Source organism: Zonotrichia leucophrys, chromosome 3 (assembly GCF_028769735.1).
Source record: "Zonotrichia leucophrys gambelii isolate GWCS_2022_RI chromosome 3, RI_Zleu_2.0, whole genome shotgun sequence".
Classification (NCBI taxonomy): domain Eukaryota; kingdom Metazoa; phylum Chordata; class Aves; order Passeriformes; family Passerellidae; genus Zonotrichia; species Zonotrichia leucophrys.
In genome coordinates, this window is record NC_088172.1 from 83,989,973 (window position 1) to 84,006,309 (window position 16,337).

At 40.7% G+C, this 16,337-nt stretch overlaps 1 protein-coding gene across 3 annotated transcripts; it reads right to left on the reverse strand.

Moving 5' to 3' along the window:
* Positions 1-2,437: 2,437 nt before the first annotated feature.
* On the reverse strand, positions 2,438-10,622 carry NEK2 (NIMA related kinase 2). Of its 3 annotated transcripts, none has more exons than XM_064707022.1 (9): positions 10,463-10,622; positions 10,091-10,308; positions 8,817-9,054; positions 8,048-8,130; positions 7,668-7,794; positions 6,675-6,894; positions 5,669-5,723; positions 5,513-5,586; positions 2,438-3,079 (listed from the first exon to the last, which is right to left on the reverse strand). In XM_064707022.1, the coding sequence occupies exons 1-9, from the start codon at positions 10,556-10,558 to the stop codon at positions 2,856-2,858; spliced, it is 1,335 nt and encodes a 444-aa protein (XP_064563092.1). In that variant the 5' UTR covers positions 10,559-10,622; the 3' UTR covers positions 2,438-2,855. The 3 variants fall into 3 exon arrangements, with proteins under 3 accessions (XP_064563092.1, XP_064563093.1, XP_064563094.1); XM_064707023.1 differs by having other exon boundaries at positions 2,724-3,079; positions 8,069-8,130; positions 10,463-10,617; XM_064707024.1 differs by lacking the exon at positions 2,438-3,079 and adding an exon at positions 4,527-4,664.
* Positions 10,623-16,337: the final 5,715 nt, after the last annotated feature.

A 16,337-nucleotide genomic window follows, 5' to 3' on the forward strand; every position in this document is an offset into this window, starting at 1 on the left:
TGATGCAACTTCCCCTCCTGGCTATCCTTGATGTTTCTATGCATATAAAACTTCTGCAGTTTCAGAGGTGCTCACAACTAATTATGTTATTAAAATTCCTGTATGAAACAGTGATTAATTTCTCTCACAACATTCCACAGTGTACACCATTGTTATCATTCTGTAAGTCTTAAGCTGTACCATATCCATATGTACACACTTCCCTAAGACATCAGCATGATGGCAATGTTTTGGAAGCACTCCATAAGCAGTCACCATTCCTATAAATGTTCTATTTCCTGAATATGTTTGAAAATTGCATCCTGAGTGTGATTCCAATGCTGCACACGTTCTGTTGGAAAAACAATAACGCCCTTGTAAGGAAAACGTGAATTTCAGTATTCCAAAGCAGAAATCCTGAGAGAGAATGAAGACCATCTCCAGGATGCCTTTTACTATGTTTGACACGTACTGGTAGGAAGTTCTTATTTCAAAAACCTCAAGAAATACTGCATTTATCATATTAGAGTGATAATACTTCAAGAAGATGCTGTAAGGAATACAGTTAAGCAGCTTAATGCTACAGTTGTAACCTCAGCTGTTCTCATTTATTACTGCCACTGTGATTGATACAGTTGCACACTCTGTAGCATTTCGGATTCATAACAGTGTAGTTGTTAAGCAGGACTTTGATTCAGCTATTTTTATAATGCATGCATATAAGATGCAAAATGGCAAATTGGAGATAATTATAATTAATTGCACCAGCAAGTACTAAAGCATCCGTAGCCAAAGAAAGTCAGCATCTTGCAACAAAGTTCTTAAAACAAACCAGGTAAAAATAAATGTAAATAAGATATTAGATTTTGAATGTATGTATAAGAGAGGATGTTCTTATGAATGACAAGGCAACAGTGCCATCTTGAGGTTACTAGAGTCTTAAAGGAAGAGGAATGCCAAAGACGGTGCTCTCTCAAGGCATTTTACTTTTAAATAGAGAAACGTGTGTCCCAAGAGAAAAAAAAAAATGTTCTCAAGCCATTTTCTTACCTTGGTGGTGTTAAAGGAAAAAACATTTGCAAACGCCAGCCCTTTCGCAAGATGGTTAGAGGGATGGAGCTCCTCCCCTGTGAGGAAAGATTAAGAGTATTGGGGTTGTTCAGCCTGGAGAAGGCTCTGGGGTGACCTAACTGTGGCCCTCCCATACCTGGACAGAGCCCACAAGAAAGATGACAGTCTGTTCACTAGAGCACGTTGTGACAAGGGGGAATGGCTTTTAACCGAGAGTAGGTTTAAACTAGATCCTAGGAAGAAGTTCTTGCTGTGAGGGTGGTGAGGCACTGGAACAGATTGCCCACAGAAATTATGGATGTTTCTTGAATGGTCCCTGGTAGTGTTCAAGGCCAGGCTGGATGGAGTTCTGAGCAACCTGGTCTAGTGAAGTGTCCCTGTCCATGGCTGTGAGGCTGGAACCAGATGATCTGTAAGCTCCCTTTCAACTCAAACCATTCTGTGACTCTGAATATGGTCTCTCATGAATCAGTATTCATTTTCTTAGCTGCCTGTTTTCCTCCTTTCACTGATACCTGCATTTTATAGACAAAACATTCCTGAATCCTTTGTATTTTTTCCAATTGTACTGACACCACTGTATCCTACCCTTTAATGTTTTATGGGTTAAGCCATAAAGATCCACATGAAGGCCAGAACTGTATTGCAGTGCAATGCAGTGATTCAGGCACAGAACAGAAAAACCTGAGTGTGCAAACATAGTGACCAGGCAGGGATTTACCCTCCACATACGTGTGAGCAGCCTCAGAAATATAACAGAATGCTGAGGAAAGCTGCACTGATCCACATTGGCACATTCCCACCACACCTACTGCTAGGGAATGACCACCAAAATGTTGGTAGTTTCAGATTAGCAAACAAAATAGTCATGTCTAATTCTTTTAAGCAAAGGTTGTGGTGAAAAGAGCAACCACTCCACAAGCAAATGTTAAGTTCTGCTGGGTTGTTAAGAATCTGCTAGAGCAGATTTGTTGTTGGGTTCCACAAGTTATTCAAGAACATAAGGATTTACTATTTAAAGGACAACTGCCCCATCCCAAAACCCAGATGCTAATACACTGGATGGTGTCCCATCCTGGACAGCAGTCTCAGGGGATCAGTTTATAGCACAGTTTCAAGGCAAGGCAAAGAAGGTGCTATTTCAAATGCCCTGCCCTGGCACAGGCCTTGTAGAAGGATGGACAAGGCATTCAGCTGCTCAGGCAGAAAGGAATATAAACTCAGAAGTTATGTTATTCTGACCCATCCCACACATTAGTCAAAACACAAAGTTAAAAGCAGCCTGCTTTGATAGAGCACTTAGCAGGAGGAGATGGATAAAATCTTTGTGCTCTTTCGTTAAAAAATATTTACAAGTGCAGAAAAGAAGGCACTGTTTTCCCACATATACAGAATATAAACACTTCCTTTATCAACAACTGTGCATTACATACAACATTTTAACCCACAGACTGAAAGTCTCTGTACATTTTTCACCTGAAAAGTTTTTCACATCAGATTTTAAACAAATAATTTATATATATTCATTCTTTATATTTTCAGAAGAGTAAAGTATGGTAAACAGGAGGACCAAAATATTTTTCTTTAATAATACAATTAATTCAGTTTGTTTTATTTGGTATCAAAAGTACCTATTTTCATCATTTAGCATCTTATCCATTTATCATAAACTACCTGTCATAAACGAAGAGTTTGTGAAACTGCTAAAATAATTTCTCAGTAGGTTCTAGCTTAAGAGAGGGAGGCACAAGTATCTGCCTATACATTTAATCTTCTTTTCAAAGATAAATGTATCTGTTACAGTTTCAACGCATGCCCAAGATTTGTCTGCTCTTTAGTTGATAGTTTTTTTCCAGTTCAGCCAGTGCTTGAGCCCGTAGATTTGCAGCATAGAGACGCCTTTTGAGATCAGAGCTTTTTCCTTTGGAAAGGAAATAGTTTTCCATATTATGAGGTACAGCTTTCTCTTCAGTTCCATCATAGTGTGAGTTCTTCTTGGTTGTAGAAAGGGGAAGCAGGAGTGTGTTATCTTAAGAAATCAAAAAGTACTGCATTAGTGCATCTTCCAGCATTTATTGCTTTTAACCCTGATGCCCAATTTGTCAATTACCTATGGCTTTAAGTCATCTTACTAAATGCATCTCTGTTAACAGCAACAATTATTTTCTAGTTTTTGAGAAAAAAGTTGAAAACAAGCCTTTTAAATGATCATGGTAAAAAGATATATGCCATAGTAGTTTTTAGGGTGCACCTCCCAATACCTAAGGAAAGATTGGTTGATTAAGGAAAGAAGACATGTTTCTTCTGAAGGACAGGAATTCAATAAAGAGTAACATATGCCAGTTCCAAAAGAAAATGCAGAATAAATTTTCAGCTACTGAAAAAAGCTTCTTTGCTTCATAGCAAGGGCAGACTCAACCTGGCCAGTGGTTTTTGTACTTCACCCACATCATTCCAACTCTATCCTTGTATTAAGTCACTGGGGTACAAATTAGGCTCTGACTTGATGAGTAATGAGTTTAGGTGAATTGAAAATTAACAAGCTGCTTTCACTGCAGCCTTCAGGACAGGAATTTTCATAGAATATCCTATAGCATGCCACCATCAAAAGGCAGTCAATGATTTAAGAGTAGAAAAACTGCCATCAAAAACTATTGTAACAGCTGAGTTGCCTCACATAAGAGCCAACTTCACAAGGCCCAACTTAAGGTGTGATTTTTACTCAATCAAAGGTCTCACTATTCTAATCTCAACACTGAAGCCTTAATTGTCAATTTATGAGGCTACAGCAAACATGCAATAAGCACAAAAGAGCAAGAATGAATTTTAAAAGCCAGTAAATATTTCAGCATTTTTTAGCTTCATTAGCGGAAGTCAGGTCTGTTGTAACATTAAATGGTTCACTAAGAATCAGAACATCCCTGTAAAAATAGGGCAGTGTCTAGGACACAGTCTTAAAAACCCTGGATTTTTGGTATTCCATTTTATTGTCAAGTGAACCACCCAATGGACTTCTAGGACAAATTAGGGATCTAAGAGATGTGCAAGATGCAATCCCGTTGTGAAAAATACAGCAATATTTGAGCAACTGAAAACACAAGCAAGCAATCTTAGTACCACTATTGGAGAAACACTTGGTCCATTTGTATGAGAAAGTGTTTCTAAAATTATGCCCAGTTACAAGAGCGCCATGGAATGAAATAGAAGGGTAGCAAATCACATGCTCTACAGATAATGAAAAATTTGGTCAGTTTTATAATAACTATGTTCACTTTGCTGCATTATCCAGCTTGAGGTATTAACCACACAAACAGGTTTTGCCTATCCTCAAAAACTAATATGCCTGGTAAGGTCAAATATCATGTAAAGGGGTGGGAAATGCAGAAGAGAACAGAAGTAAGAGCTGAAGCTCATTTGCCTTCAGTCATCCAGTTTTAGATGCAACATCAGAAAGCCAAAAGCAAGTTTGTTCTCAAATTCTTTAATGTGTCGATGTCAGACAAGATGTTGAGACAGGTGGAATTCCCAAAGTTGACAGAAATGTTAGGTACAGCTCAAGCACTCCCTTGCTAGGGGCATTTTACTTGTGTCCTTTTCTGCTCTGATAGGCATTTCTTGGAAAAAAAGAAAAAGCTACTTCAGTTTTATTTGCTTTGGAGGCAGTGACATGCTTATCTTGCTTTATCAGACCAAAACTAAATGAAGAGAGGGTTACTGCACGTTAGAGTGTTCACACATCTTTGTTCTAGAGTACTACTTCTGACCCAGCCCTTCACTATCCCTACCACTATTTAAAAAGGCATTTAGATACTTGAATATTATTTTTAATAATAACAGATGGGAGCAATTAACAGATGATACCCTTATGATAGCAAAGAATGAACAACCAAGGGCAAAGTGAGTATAAAATACTACCATAAAACAGATTGGACTAGAGGTAGTCAGGAAGTGTTTTAGTACATTTTCAAATATGAGTTTTTCTTTCTATAATAGCAATGTGTATTCTTCATAGTTTATATGATGCACCCACCGGTCACAGCTGGGTCCCTTGCAAAAAAATAGTACTTCCCATGCTGAAGCTTTTGGAAGTTTAATGAAAACTGAATTTATTAGACATGTACAATTTTATTTAAATTAACCAAATCAAAGGTCTGTAAAAAGACATCCACACATAAAATAAGTGCAACTCTGAGAAAGGTTTGAGTCACCACAAGAACCTCATTTCTCAGACAGCACCAAACTGCAGTGCAAACAGTGCTAACTCAGGCTTATGGTTGAGCATCACTCATTAAGTCCTTTTGCAAAGCAGAAAATCAAAAGTCTCTTCTCAACCTTGCAGCCATAAGTGGGCTTTGCCTTTCCCCAAGGGGACTGTGGTGAGCACGCTGAGCACCAGGGGCTTTCTTCTGCTCACACCAGACTACATCGACCCGTGCAAGCGCCTGCCGGAGTATTTGCATACCTGGGCCTTCCGCGCATGTTACCTCCTGCTGCTGCTGCTTCTGGAGACTGCACCTCTTCAGCAGGCTTTCAGCTCTGGTATGGGAAGAGAAGTTTAAGCTTTTTGTTGTAAGACTGTAGAGCTTCTAATATAGACTATTATAGGTTAGTAAGATACCTAGCAAGTTTGTCCTCTGCCAGTCTCTCCCGAACACTGAGCTCCCGTTCTCTCTCTGGAAGCAGAAATACGGCAGTATGCAGCGTGAACATGTAAATGTCAGAGTGACTGTGCACGGTGGGCTTCTCTTACAGGGAAAGACAGCAGTAATAGCCAGTCAGGTGCACCCACACTTCTGATTCTATGGCTCTAAACAAAGGTTACTGCTGTGTAGATACACCTTTATCAATGCACTAGTAAAGCACTGACAAGTACTCTGAAATGCCAGGCATGTTTCTGTCCCAAACTCTGACATGTCTGCAACAAAGAGACAGCAACTTTCTATTCTGCACATTAACTTGTGGCACACATGACACCAGGTTTAAATATTTATATATCAGATATTATAATCCCGCTATGATTTAACACCCTGCTTACAACAGCAGCAGCTGTTATTCAGGCTCAGACAAAAAAATCCACATGGTTAAAAACTGTATTGCAGAGCCTACTGCATATGCAGAGGGATATTTCATGTGGAGGAAATACCAACACTTGAGGACCAGCCAGCTATAGACTCACAGGTAAGCTACCTGTGGGGAGCAGCTTTTATAATAGCAGTTGACAGTTTACTCAAAGATTTTTTTTCCAGCATGAGGCTCATCTTAGGTTACATGTTAGAATAAGCAATGTTTACTTACACAGTAGGTGAAAAAGCAACCTACACTGCACAGTGCAGACCCTATGTTTCTGTATACTTTCCTAACTGCCACTCAGGTTTAATAATCTTCACAAACCAGATTTCCATATCCAAACTACCAAGTCTATCTTAGTAACTTAAAAAAGAAGCTAGTATAGCAGAGTAAGCCCCTAGCATTCTTGGTTTGGTGTTTAGACAATTCTAGTGGTGAATGAAGTACTACAGTATCTTAGTGCATTAAAATGAGGGTTGTGAAAACTGTCTACTTTTTCTTCCTCCAACTGAATCAGAATCCCATTGCCACCCCCTTCCCAAAATGGAATAGCATACGCTCCAGACGCTGTTCTCTCTCTTTAATGGCTTGCTCTCGCTCCTGTAACTGTTGCTCCTTTCGTTTCAGTTCATTTACTACAACATCTGAGAACTGCAGCCTTTCTGGCTCCCACAGTTTGAGACATCTTCTTTCAGAATTCTGTTTTTGTTCTTCTGTCGCCACATCTTCTATCAAGGGGTGCCGCAGAATATCTTCAACAGAAGGTCGGCAGTAATCCTAAAGGAAATTAGGAAATGGAAAGGCATTAGCAACACGTTCCATCTGTAAGGAGAAACAGTGAGGTCAGATTTCCAAGCAAGATCAGCTAAGGTGCTACAAAGCGAAGGAGATTGGAGAAAACTGGAGTTGGGAAGCTGTAGCACAGCAGGATGATAAAAGCTAAGGGAGAAGGCTGTCACCAGCCTTCAGCTCTAGAGCTGCAGGACTGTGTCTCCCAGCCCAGGGACCCTCTCCCTGCAGAGTCAGAAGGGGGTGAGTGAGCCTGCAGAGGCAGCTGCCAGCACATTGCTCAGCTAACACTCTGCTGAACAATCCATGCCTGCTGGAGGCTTGGGCACTTGTTACAGCTTCGTTCCCCCTGCCATGTTGTTCTCAATATCCCCACCAGGGGTGGGGGAACAAGCTATACATTAGCCATATAAAGCCAACCCTAAAATGAAGAAAAAACGGCCCCTTCCAGCTCCTAAACACACTGGAACCATTTTAACCCTGAAGTTATAAGGCCTCAATAAGCATGCAATCAGGAAACCCCATGTAAGCCAATATTGAGGCCACCTTTTGGCACTCTGTGACCCTGGCATGACACTTGAGCTGCTGCCTCCGATGGACTCAGAGCAAACTCCTCCCTCCTTCCTCTACAAGTGACACTGCCAGTGACAAGGTGATAACAACCACTACATCAGGTAGGTTTGTTTCATAATTGAGAAGAAAAACTAGTATTTCAGTACTAGCTCAAATCACAGGTGGAGAAATTAGTAATTGGTTCTTACCTTTACATTCAGCATGTCCCTGAGAAGGTTGTTCAGCTCATCTGAGTAACGATACGGTATTCGCCTGACCCTCCCTTCCCTTATCTTTTCTGCCAGCTCCTTTTGGTTGAAAGCTGTAAATGGAGGCCTGAAGGAAAAAAGTTTTCTTGGATTCTTTCACTAGTTTTACAGGACTTATTTTCAAGAAAAAAAAAGTATCAGACTATGAAAAAAAAAAACTGCAGTCAAGGTTTGTTTTGACTATCTAATATCAAGACCAATAGAGAAATAAAAATCTAGGACTAGTCTCTGAAACCTTTAAGCTTTCATCTACACAAAATACAATCACACCTACATTAGCAGTTATGTTTCCACATTTGTTACCACACCACCCTACTTACGAGAGAGCACATAATTCATACACGATACATCCCAGCGACCAGATGTCAGATTTCTCATTGTATGACAAGTAGTTCATTTGTTCCTAAAGAAAGAGAACAATTTTAGGTTTATTAACAAAGACATGGTTCCACTATTGCAGGATAATCAGCTACTATTCAAACCTAAAATAAACCATTATATACTGGAGCAACTTCTAATATTCCATCTTAACTAATATCCATATCTACTCTTACTAGAAGGATTTTATTTGTAGCAGTACTGCATGTAGAAGACTGAAGCGTTGCAGCAATCTTTAATTGATGCAACTCTATTTCAGTCAACATTAATTTTTCCCACACAAAGTGCCCTGCATCAGGGAAATAAATAATTCCTGCTCATTTCCACTATAATTTAAAATCCTACCATTAGAAGGTAATTTAATAAGGTCTTTACCTTAACAGTATGAAGCATAAAAGGTCTCTAACTTCCTTATTCCTTTTCAGGAACAATATACTCCCAACACCTCTAGTGTCCCAAGAATATAACAAAACTTATACAGCAAAGAGCAACTGTTATCAGAAGGAAGTTGATTGTGTGGGGAAGAAAGGAGATGAAAATAATTGCAGGATAACCTTGTCTCCAGAGCACACATACTTTATGAAAAAAGTCACCTGCATTTAAGACCAATAAGGCTTCATTAAAACCTCCCAAACATTCATGGACTCTGAGACCAACAGAGCACACCTTGGAGGGGCAGAAGGGAAGATAAGGTATAGAAGGAGGTCTTACTGGAGACATGTAATATGGAGTGCCGACAAACGTTGTGGCAAAGCTGGTGTTGTGGCGCAATATCCTGGCCAGCCCAAAGTCTCCAAGTTTCACATTCTGTTTGCCATCTAGAAAGACATTTGCTGGTTTCAGGTCCCGGTGCACAGCGACTGCACCATCGCTCCGTCTGTGACACTCCTTCAGGGCCAACGTTAACTGGGTCAGCACTCTGAGAACAAAGCTTTCATCCAAGAAATGCCTGCAAAACAAACACATTGTTTAATGGATTTTCTGAACACACATCAGTTTGATAAGTCACTGCCAGTTTTAGTTCCATAACTTTTTTCATGGTACTGTCATAAAACACCACTCAAATAAGGACTATCAGCAACAGACATCTACATATTCAACCTTTAAAACTAATTGTTTTTAAAAATCACTGCAAATATGTTAGATGACATTGAGGCTTTCATTGCAGAATAACTGCAGTATTTCCTTCCTCTCCCATACCATCTAACAAACACATAGCATTTTCATTATTTACAAACATCAATTTGATGTTTTTGTTATGAGATCTGTCCCTTTGATCACTTAAGATAATAATATGTTGTCATTTGTTAATAATGAACAACATACAGTAACAGCCAAAACAAAGCTGATTTCTTAATATAAACTTCCTTAAATAAAAACAAGGATGCTCGCAGGCAGCTGCACAACTGTTTTAGACTATCCTCACAAAGAGGTGGTGTCACGTACTTGTTTGACCTAAGAATGTGAAAACTGGGGATGGATGCTAAGTCTAAGATTACACCAAGGTGAAGACTTATCAACTTGATGTCTCTCCAAGCTTTACATATAGGCACATAAAATAGCTTTAAACACTCCCATGGGGTTCAAAATCACTCAGTTCTTTCCACACACTTTGGCGTCCTCATAAACCCAAGGGTCCCAGGAGTTTTACTCATGGGGAAGACCATGCTGCCCTGTCAAAAAGAGCTGTAACCTCCTGGTTTATGTTCTTAACCCCATTCATAGCCAGAAACCCCTCAACAGCATCTGCCTCCCAGGAGAGCTCGGGGTTTCTTATACTTCAGCACCAACACCCAATCGGGCGATGCAGCCAATAGCTCAGCACCAAACGCTGTTGTAACTTTGTACAGAACCTTTCACGTTTGAGAAGAGTCGTCGGGCCCAGAGGTTTAAACCCGAAACTGCTCAGAAGTTACAAAGTAACTTTCCCTTCTCCCCGGGCTGCCCAAGCCCCGTGCCAGACATTCCAAGCACACTCCACATGCCTTTCTTTGGCGCACTTGGCGATGAGGCTGGCCAGGTCTCCCCCGTCGCAGTACTCCATGACGATGTACAGGGTGGTGCTGCTCCTGTCGATGATGCGATCGTAGTAGCGCACGATGTTCGGGTGCCGCAGCTCCCTCAGCAGGTTCACCTCCGACACGAGCATCTGCTTCTCCGACTCCGTCATCGCGCCATAGTCCAGTTCCTTCCATACCAAGATCTGCGGAGGCACAAACACCCTGGGGAGTGACCGGGACAGCGGCCGGGCCGCGCGGCTGCCAGAGCCGCTCGAGTGTCGCGGAGAGCCGCCAGCACCGGGCAGGGACGCACGGCAGCGGCAAAGCTGCGCTGCCGCCGGTTCCCCCGCCGCTCACCTTGCCGTCGGCCTTGCGGCGGACCTTGCGGCACTTCCCGTAGGAGCCGGCGCCGATGGTGAGCAGCACCTCGTAGTCGTCGGGGCGGCCGGGCATGGCGGGGAGCGCACGGACCGCGCCGGGCCGCGCGGGCCCCTGCGCTCGCGCCGCGCCGTTCAAACGCACCGCCCCGCCGGCCCATTGGCCGCGCCACCCGCGCGCCGCGCACGCCCATTGGCTGCGCCGCCGTAAACAGCGCCCGCGAGCCCCGGCGGGTACGGCCGTTACCGCCGGGGGCGGGGCCAGCGCCCATCGCGAGACCGGGGCGGGGCCGGACCGCCCCTCTGGCCCCACCCCCCGGCTGAGGGAGACGCCCACGGTTGCTTTCCGGCTGCTTCCTTTACGTTTCCCCGACTTTTTCTCTTTTCCATTTTTCTTCCCTTTCCTTTCTTTTGCTTCCCTCCTTCCTGATTAGAAAAATCACCGGGCCTGCAGGTATCAATAAGTCACATATTCATAGCTCCTCAGGAAGGGACGGGTTTTTTTCCATCAAAAATAACAGCAAATCATCACCTTTCCTAAAGTGCTTCCATCTCTTGGATAGATAATGATAGATAATTTCAATATTCAGAAATGCTTAAAAAAACCCTCAAGCTGTTTAAAATAATGTAAATGTAGTCTGATGTACATTATTAACTGATTTATTGCAGTCTACAGCTTCTTCGTGAGGGGAAGAGCAGAGACAGGCACTGATCTGTGCTCTGGTGACAGTGACAGGACCTGAGAGAATGCCCTCGGCTGCTTTACCGGATGCTTCCCTTTCATTTCCCTGACTTTTTCCCTTTTCCATTTTCCTTCCTTTTCCTTTCTTTTCCTTCTCTTCTTCCTGGTTATTCCTTCTTCCAAATCACCAGGCCTGCAGGTATCAGTAAGTCACATATTCATGGCTCCTCTAGAAGGGTGGGTTTTTTCCGTCAAAAATAACAGCAAATCATCACCTTTCCTAAAATGCTTACATCTCTTGGATAGATAATGGTAGATAATTTCAATATTCAGAAATGCTAAGCAAACCCTCAGGCGGTTTAAAATAATGTAAATCTAGTCTACAACTTCTTTCTGAGGGGAAGAGCAGGGGCAGACACTGATCTCTGCTCTGTGGTGCCAGTGACACGACCAAGGGAATGGCCTGAAGCTGTGTCAGGGCAGGGTTAGGCTGGGCATTAGAGAAAGGTTCTTCACCCAGAGGATGGCTGGCCACTGGAATAGGCTCCCAAGGGAAGTGGTCACAGCACCAGCGTGATGGAGCCCAAGAAGTGTTTGGGCAAAGCTCTCAGGCACATGGTGTGACTTTTGGGTTGTCCTGTGCAGGGCCAGGGATTGGACTCGAAGATCATTGTGGGTCCCTTCCAATTCAGCATGTTCTGTAAAAATCATCCTTTAAAACTAGTGTGGAAAATTTCCTCAAAAACTTTTCTTCAAAAATTCACTGATGAATAACTACCAAAGTCATGGCAGCACTCCTGTCCCACCACATATGAACAGCCATGCTACATCATACACAAACCACCTGCTGAAAACAAACCAAAGCATGTAATGGCTTAAAACATAACATTTGCAAAATGCAAACTGTGGGTCCACATCCAAACTCTGAGCCAGCAAATACTGTGGTTACATTAAATGGCACTGAGTAACACCACAATCTACTAATGGCACTATTTACATTTTAAGAAGAATGTAGTGTATTTTCTAGCATCATTTATGATAAGAATGACACCAAGGTGCAGTTCTGGATGCAATTTAATCTCTATCCATGTAGCAGTAGCTGTGACTGGAACAGGAACTCCTTCAGCACAGCATTGTAACAATACAGAATCATTGTGGCCTGGGCTGGAGGGGACCCTGAAGATCATGTTGTTCCAGCTCCCTGCCATGGGCAGGGACACCTTTCCTGAATCTGGTGTGAAAGGGAACAGTTGTATGTCCTGACCTAGAAATTCAGCAACAGGACGGAGTAATTCCTCATTTTGCATCTCCAAGTGGTCTCAATTATTCCCAATTTTGTTTCAGCTTTGAAATAGGTTTGAGTAGGTGTCATGCTATGACTGAATATTTATGAAATATTCTTCTGTTAGTCTTTAGAAAAATCAAAGCCTTTACTTTTATCATCAGGAGGCAGAAAAACTCCTGCTGGCCATTATAAAAATTGTATAGACTTCCATCTGTACAGAATGTATCATCATTCCAGGAAAAAATGAGCAGATGAATTCTACAATATGAAGATATTTTGGTTTTGTAATTAATGAGTAACAGGGTGATCAAAAGGGTTTGTGTTTATTACTGATTTCAATTGCCTTGAAAGAAAATCCTCACCTGCACCATTAGCATAGTGAATAAATGATGGCATTGCACAATAAAAGTGACAAGCAGTGCAGGATGTATTATTCAGGCTGTAAGCTTCATTACTGGTTTCTAATATCTCCATTTCCAGCTTCTGTGTGTTCAAATTAGCAAAAGGTCATGGTGCATTCCCACTGGTATCAATGGGAGCCTGTCTATTTATATTTCAAAAGAAATTGAGCAGGATTTCAATACTGTGTTTTGTCTAGGCACTATCTTAAAAGTTTCTTTAGAAATGTTGGTTTGAATCAGAGAAATGTCAGAATGTCATGCTTCAAAAGCCAGCAGCAGAGTCATTTTACTTTTTATTATACTTATTAAGGGCTGGCTAATTTTGAGAAAAATGATTTCTGAAAGTGGTTATTAGAATTTTTAACAGGCACTCCATTTTCTGTCTTTCTGATTTTCACACTTATAAAAATAAGATTTTTTTTCCATTTATATATGGACAAGAGAGCCCAGACACAAAGTAATTCCAAAACTATGTCTCAAGTTTGAAATGGGGGCCTCTTTTGTCATGTTTTTTTCAGTTCTGGTCTCTAGTTCAGGAGCAACTCTCAGATTTCTAGTCCTGAAAATACATGTGCTCAAAAATCCAGGCCCTCAAAAGCCACCAAATAGTTCTCAATAGCATATTTATAATGTTGCTTCTAATATTATATTCTGCTTTTTAATTTTTTAACATCAAATTTCACAAATGATTTCCCAAAACTTAAGCAAAATAAAAGTACTCTTTGGTAGTTGCCCACCAAAGGTTTCAGTTTTGACACATCTGTCCTTTGTACTGTAAGGAGTACATTTTCTCTTATTCCAGGACCTAGTTGTGTGACAAAATACTAAGTGCTGAAGATAGATAGTATGGTAGGCAATTTGATATTTCTCTAAAGATTTTTTTTTTTGCACGTGGAAATGGGTAAAAATAAATGTGTAACACTTTGCTGTGAAAAGCCAACACAATATAATTATACAGATTGATAGCCAAAAATGTGTGGCAAAGTACTGAAGGAAATTAAATTATGTTTCTGGCAGCTTTTTTTTGTTTTCCAATCAGAGAAGATTGCACAGGTTCAGAAAGTGAATATGAGCTCAATAGGAAAAGTACTGAAAATGAAACCATAACAATTATTAATATTGAGAAATAAATGCACTTTATAAAAATAATTAGAAAAAACAACTGAGATATAAATGTTGGTTTTTTTTCTTTTCAAAGAGGTGAAAGACATGTAAAGTCATAGTCCAGGATCTCAGAAATGTGCCAAAGTCTTCTAGCAAAAAAGGAGGAGTTGAGTATTCAATATTAGATAGGTAAGAGGTCTTAGGAATATTTTTACATGACAACAAGAGGACTTATAAATACTGGAGTGACTGAGACAATGAGTGTTTTATTTGAGTTCATTTTTGCAGCACATTTTCACCACAGAAGTAGTTTGGGGTTTTTCACATTCAGTTGTATTTGTCTTTACTTATCTTTATGCATGTTGGGTTTTTCCCCCTCACTTTCTCTCATCTCTGTCCATGCCCAGACATTTTACATTTACCCAGATGACATAACTTTTTGGTGATGTTATGTTTACTGACTTTCCCAACAAAAATCATCCACAGGATCAACAAAAACATATAAAATATTGGGATCTTAGAGAGAAACACTCTAAAAGGTACCAGAGGATAAAATTTCCCTCTATTGATTTATGAGTGAAACAAAGAACGTGTTGATTGAAGAAATTCTGCACAACATAGCTGTGGACAAGACAGCAAAGGACCAAACTGAGCAGCATTAATTCTAGTACTTGAGACCATGCAATTTTTCATCTTCTGTAATGCTTGGATTCAAAGGCAGCTGAGACTCCAAGAGCAATGTGTGCACAAGGCAGGCTCCAGTGGGGGAGTTTGTTGCAGCAGCTCTACCTTGAAGGTTTTGCATTAGAAACCCTTCAGATGGGAAAACATAAACCCCCATGAAATAAATTCAGCAGCAGGTCTTTGCACAGAGGACTGTAAAATCGGCAAGCTGAGAGGATGGGAAGCAATGAGGAGGAGACTGAGGAGAAAATACACATTTTTGCATTCAGAGAGGGGAGTGTATGAATTCTACTAACTCCAGGTTTTTATTATCCATTCCTTATGTTCTGTAAAGTAATATTTAAATACAGTGCTCAGCTGGACATTTTGAAAGTATGTAATTACTTACTCTCTTTCTTGTAATGAAACTAATAGCCCTATATGTTATGTATGTCTTCATATATATGCTAATGTTCAAAATAGTATTCATTAACCTTCAGAACAGAAAGTGCTTGAATTATCTTTAAGGCCACTGTTTAAACTGATTAAAAGACTGATTATTTGACATGTATAGAACTTCAAAAGTGAAATTACAGGGTCTCCTTACATCCTTAATAAGTCAAAATTTAAAGTATTGGGATTGTCTCTAAGGAAGGATTCCAGTATGATCACCCATGATTTCTGTTGGCTTGCTTACCAAGTCATTCCTAGGAAAACAGAAAAGTTTAGGATCTGTGCCTCAATTTATTCTCTTTTGAAAGGGAAACTTTTCTGATTAAAATTCATATCTAGGAGCTCTCAAAATGCTCAAAAGTGCTTTAAGTGATACAGTAAGTAAATATTTTGCATTAAGTGATACAGTAAGTAAGTAAAGCTGCTTATTTTTTTTAAAGCAACAATATTAGAGTTTCTTATTGTGGAAGAGCCGGTCTCAAATGTTTTTGCATGAATTTATTTGTACTTACAGTCCCTTCAGATATGTTGGGAGAAAGTTTTTCAATATATTTCAAGAAAGTTTTTCAACCATCACTAGAATTCCATGCACCATTATTGTCACAGATATTTTCATTATGAGGGTCAGTCACTATTTCTGTAACTCCCAATGTCTACAAACCCATGATATAATCCCAATAATAAGATTCCTCCCTGCCTTGTTTCTCCTGCGGGAGAAAAATGCACAGAATTCACATTAAAGTTGCATCATGAGCAGTGATGGCAGAATCTCTTCCAGGTTCTGCAAAATGTGGTGCAGCTCCAGCTTTCCCTGAATGCAGTGCCTTTCTGGACACCTGGGAGGGATGGGCCCAAGGCAGTGTGGGAGTGTGCAGAGCCTATGGGAACAGGTAACACACCCAGGAGCTGATGGCAAATGTAGTCACCTACCTTTGCTGGGAGCTCTAACAACCATCCTGGGGGCAAGAGGCCTTCATTCTCAATCACATGATGATAAAGTTGAAAATACTGACATAAAAAAATTATTGGGAAAAAAAAAAGTGGCTTGAGATTGTGAAATATTTTTTTGAAAGTTTTGAAATGTTGTGCTGATTATCCTGTCACCCAAATTCTGAGATAGATTGTAGCCAGGGAAATGTTAGGAATTTGACAGCTTGGGAAAATCGCTGACATTTCATGCACTCTGCACAGTATTTTGACTTTTACATTTTAACAAAAATGTGTACTTAGCTAAGGACTATTCTTCTTGCTTCCATAAGTGGCAGGG

Excerpts from the sequence above, each read along its gene's own strand:
- NEK2 (XM_064707022.1), bottom strand. The coding sequence starts at position 10,558 with ATGCCCGGCCGCCCCGACGACTACGAGGTGCTGCTCACCATCGGCGCC. Across the intron at positions 9,055-10,090 it reads GCCAAGTGCGCCAAAGAAAG|GCATTTCTTGGATGAAAGCT; the intron begins GCATGTGGAGTG and ends TTTGTTTTGCAG. Across the intron at positions 7,795-8,047 it reads TATGAATTATGTGCTCTCTC|GCCTCCATTTACAGCTTTCA; the intron begins GTAAGTAGGGTG and ends TTTTTCCTTCAG.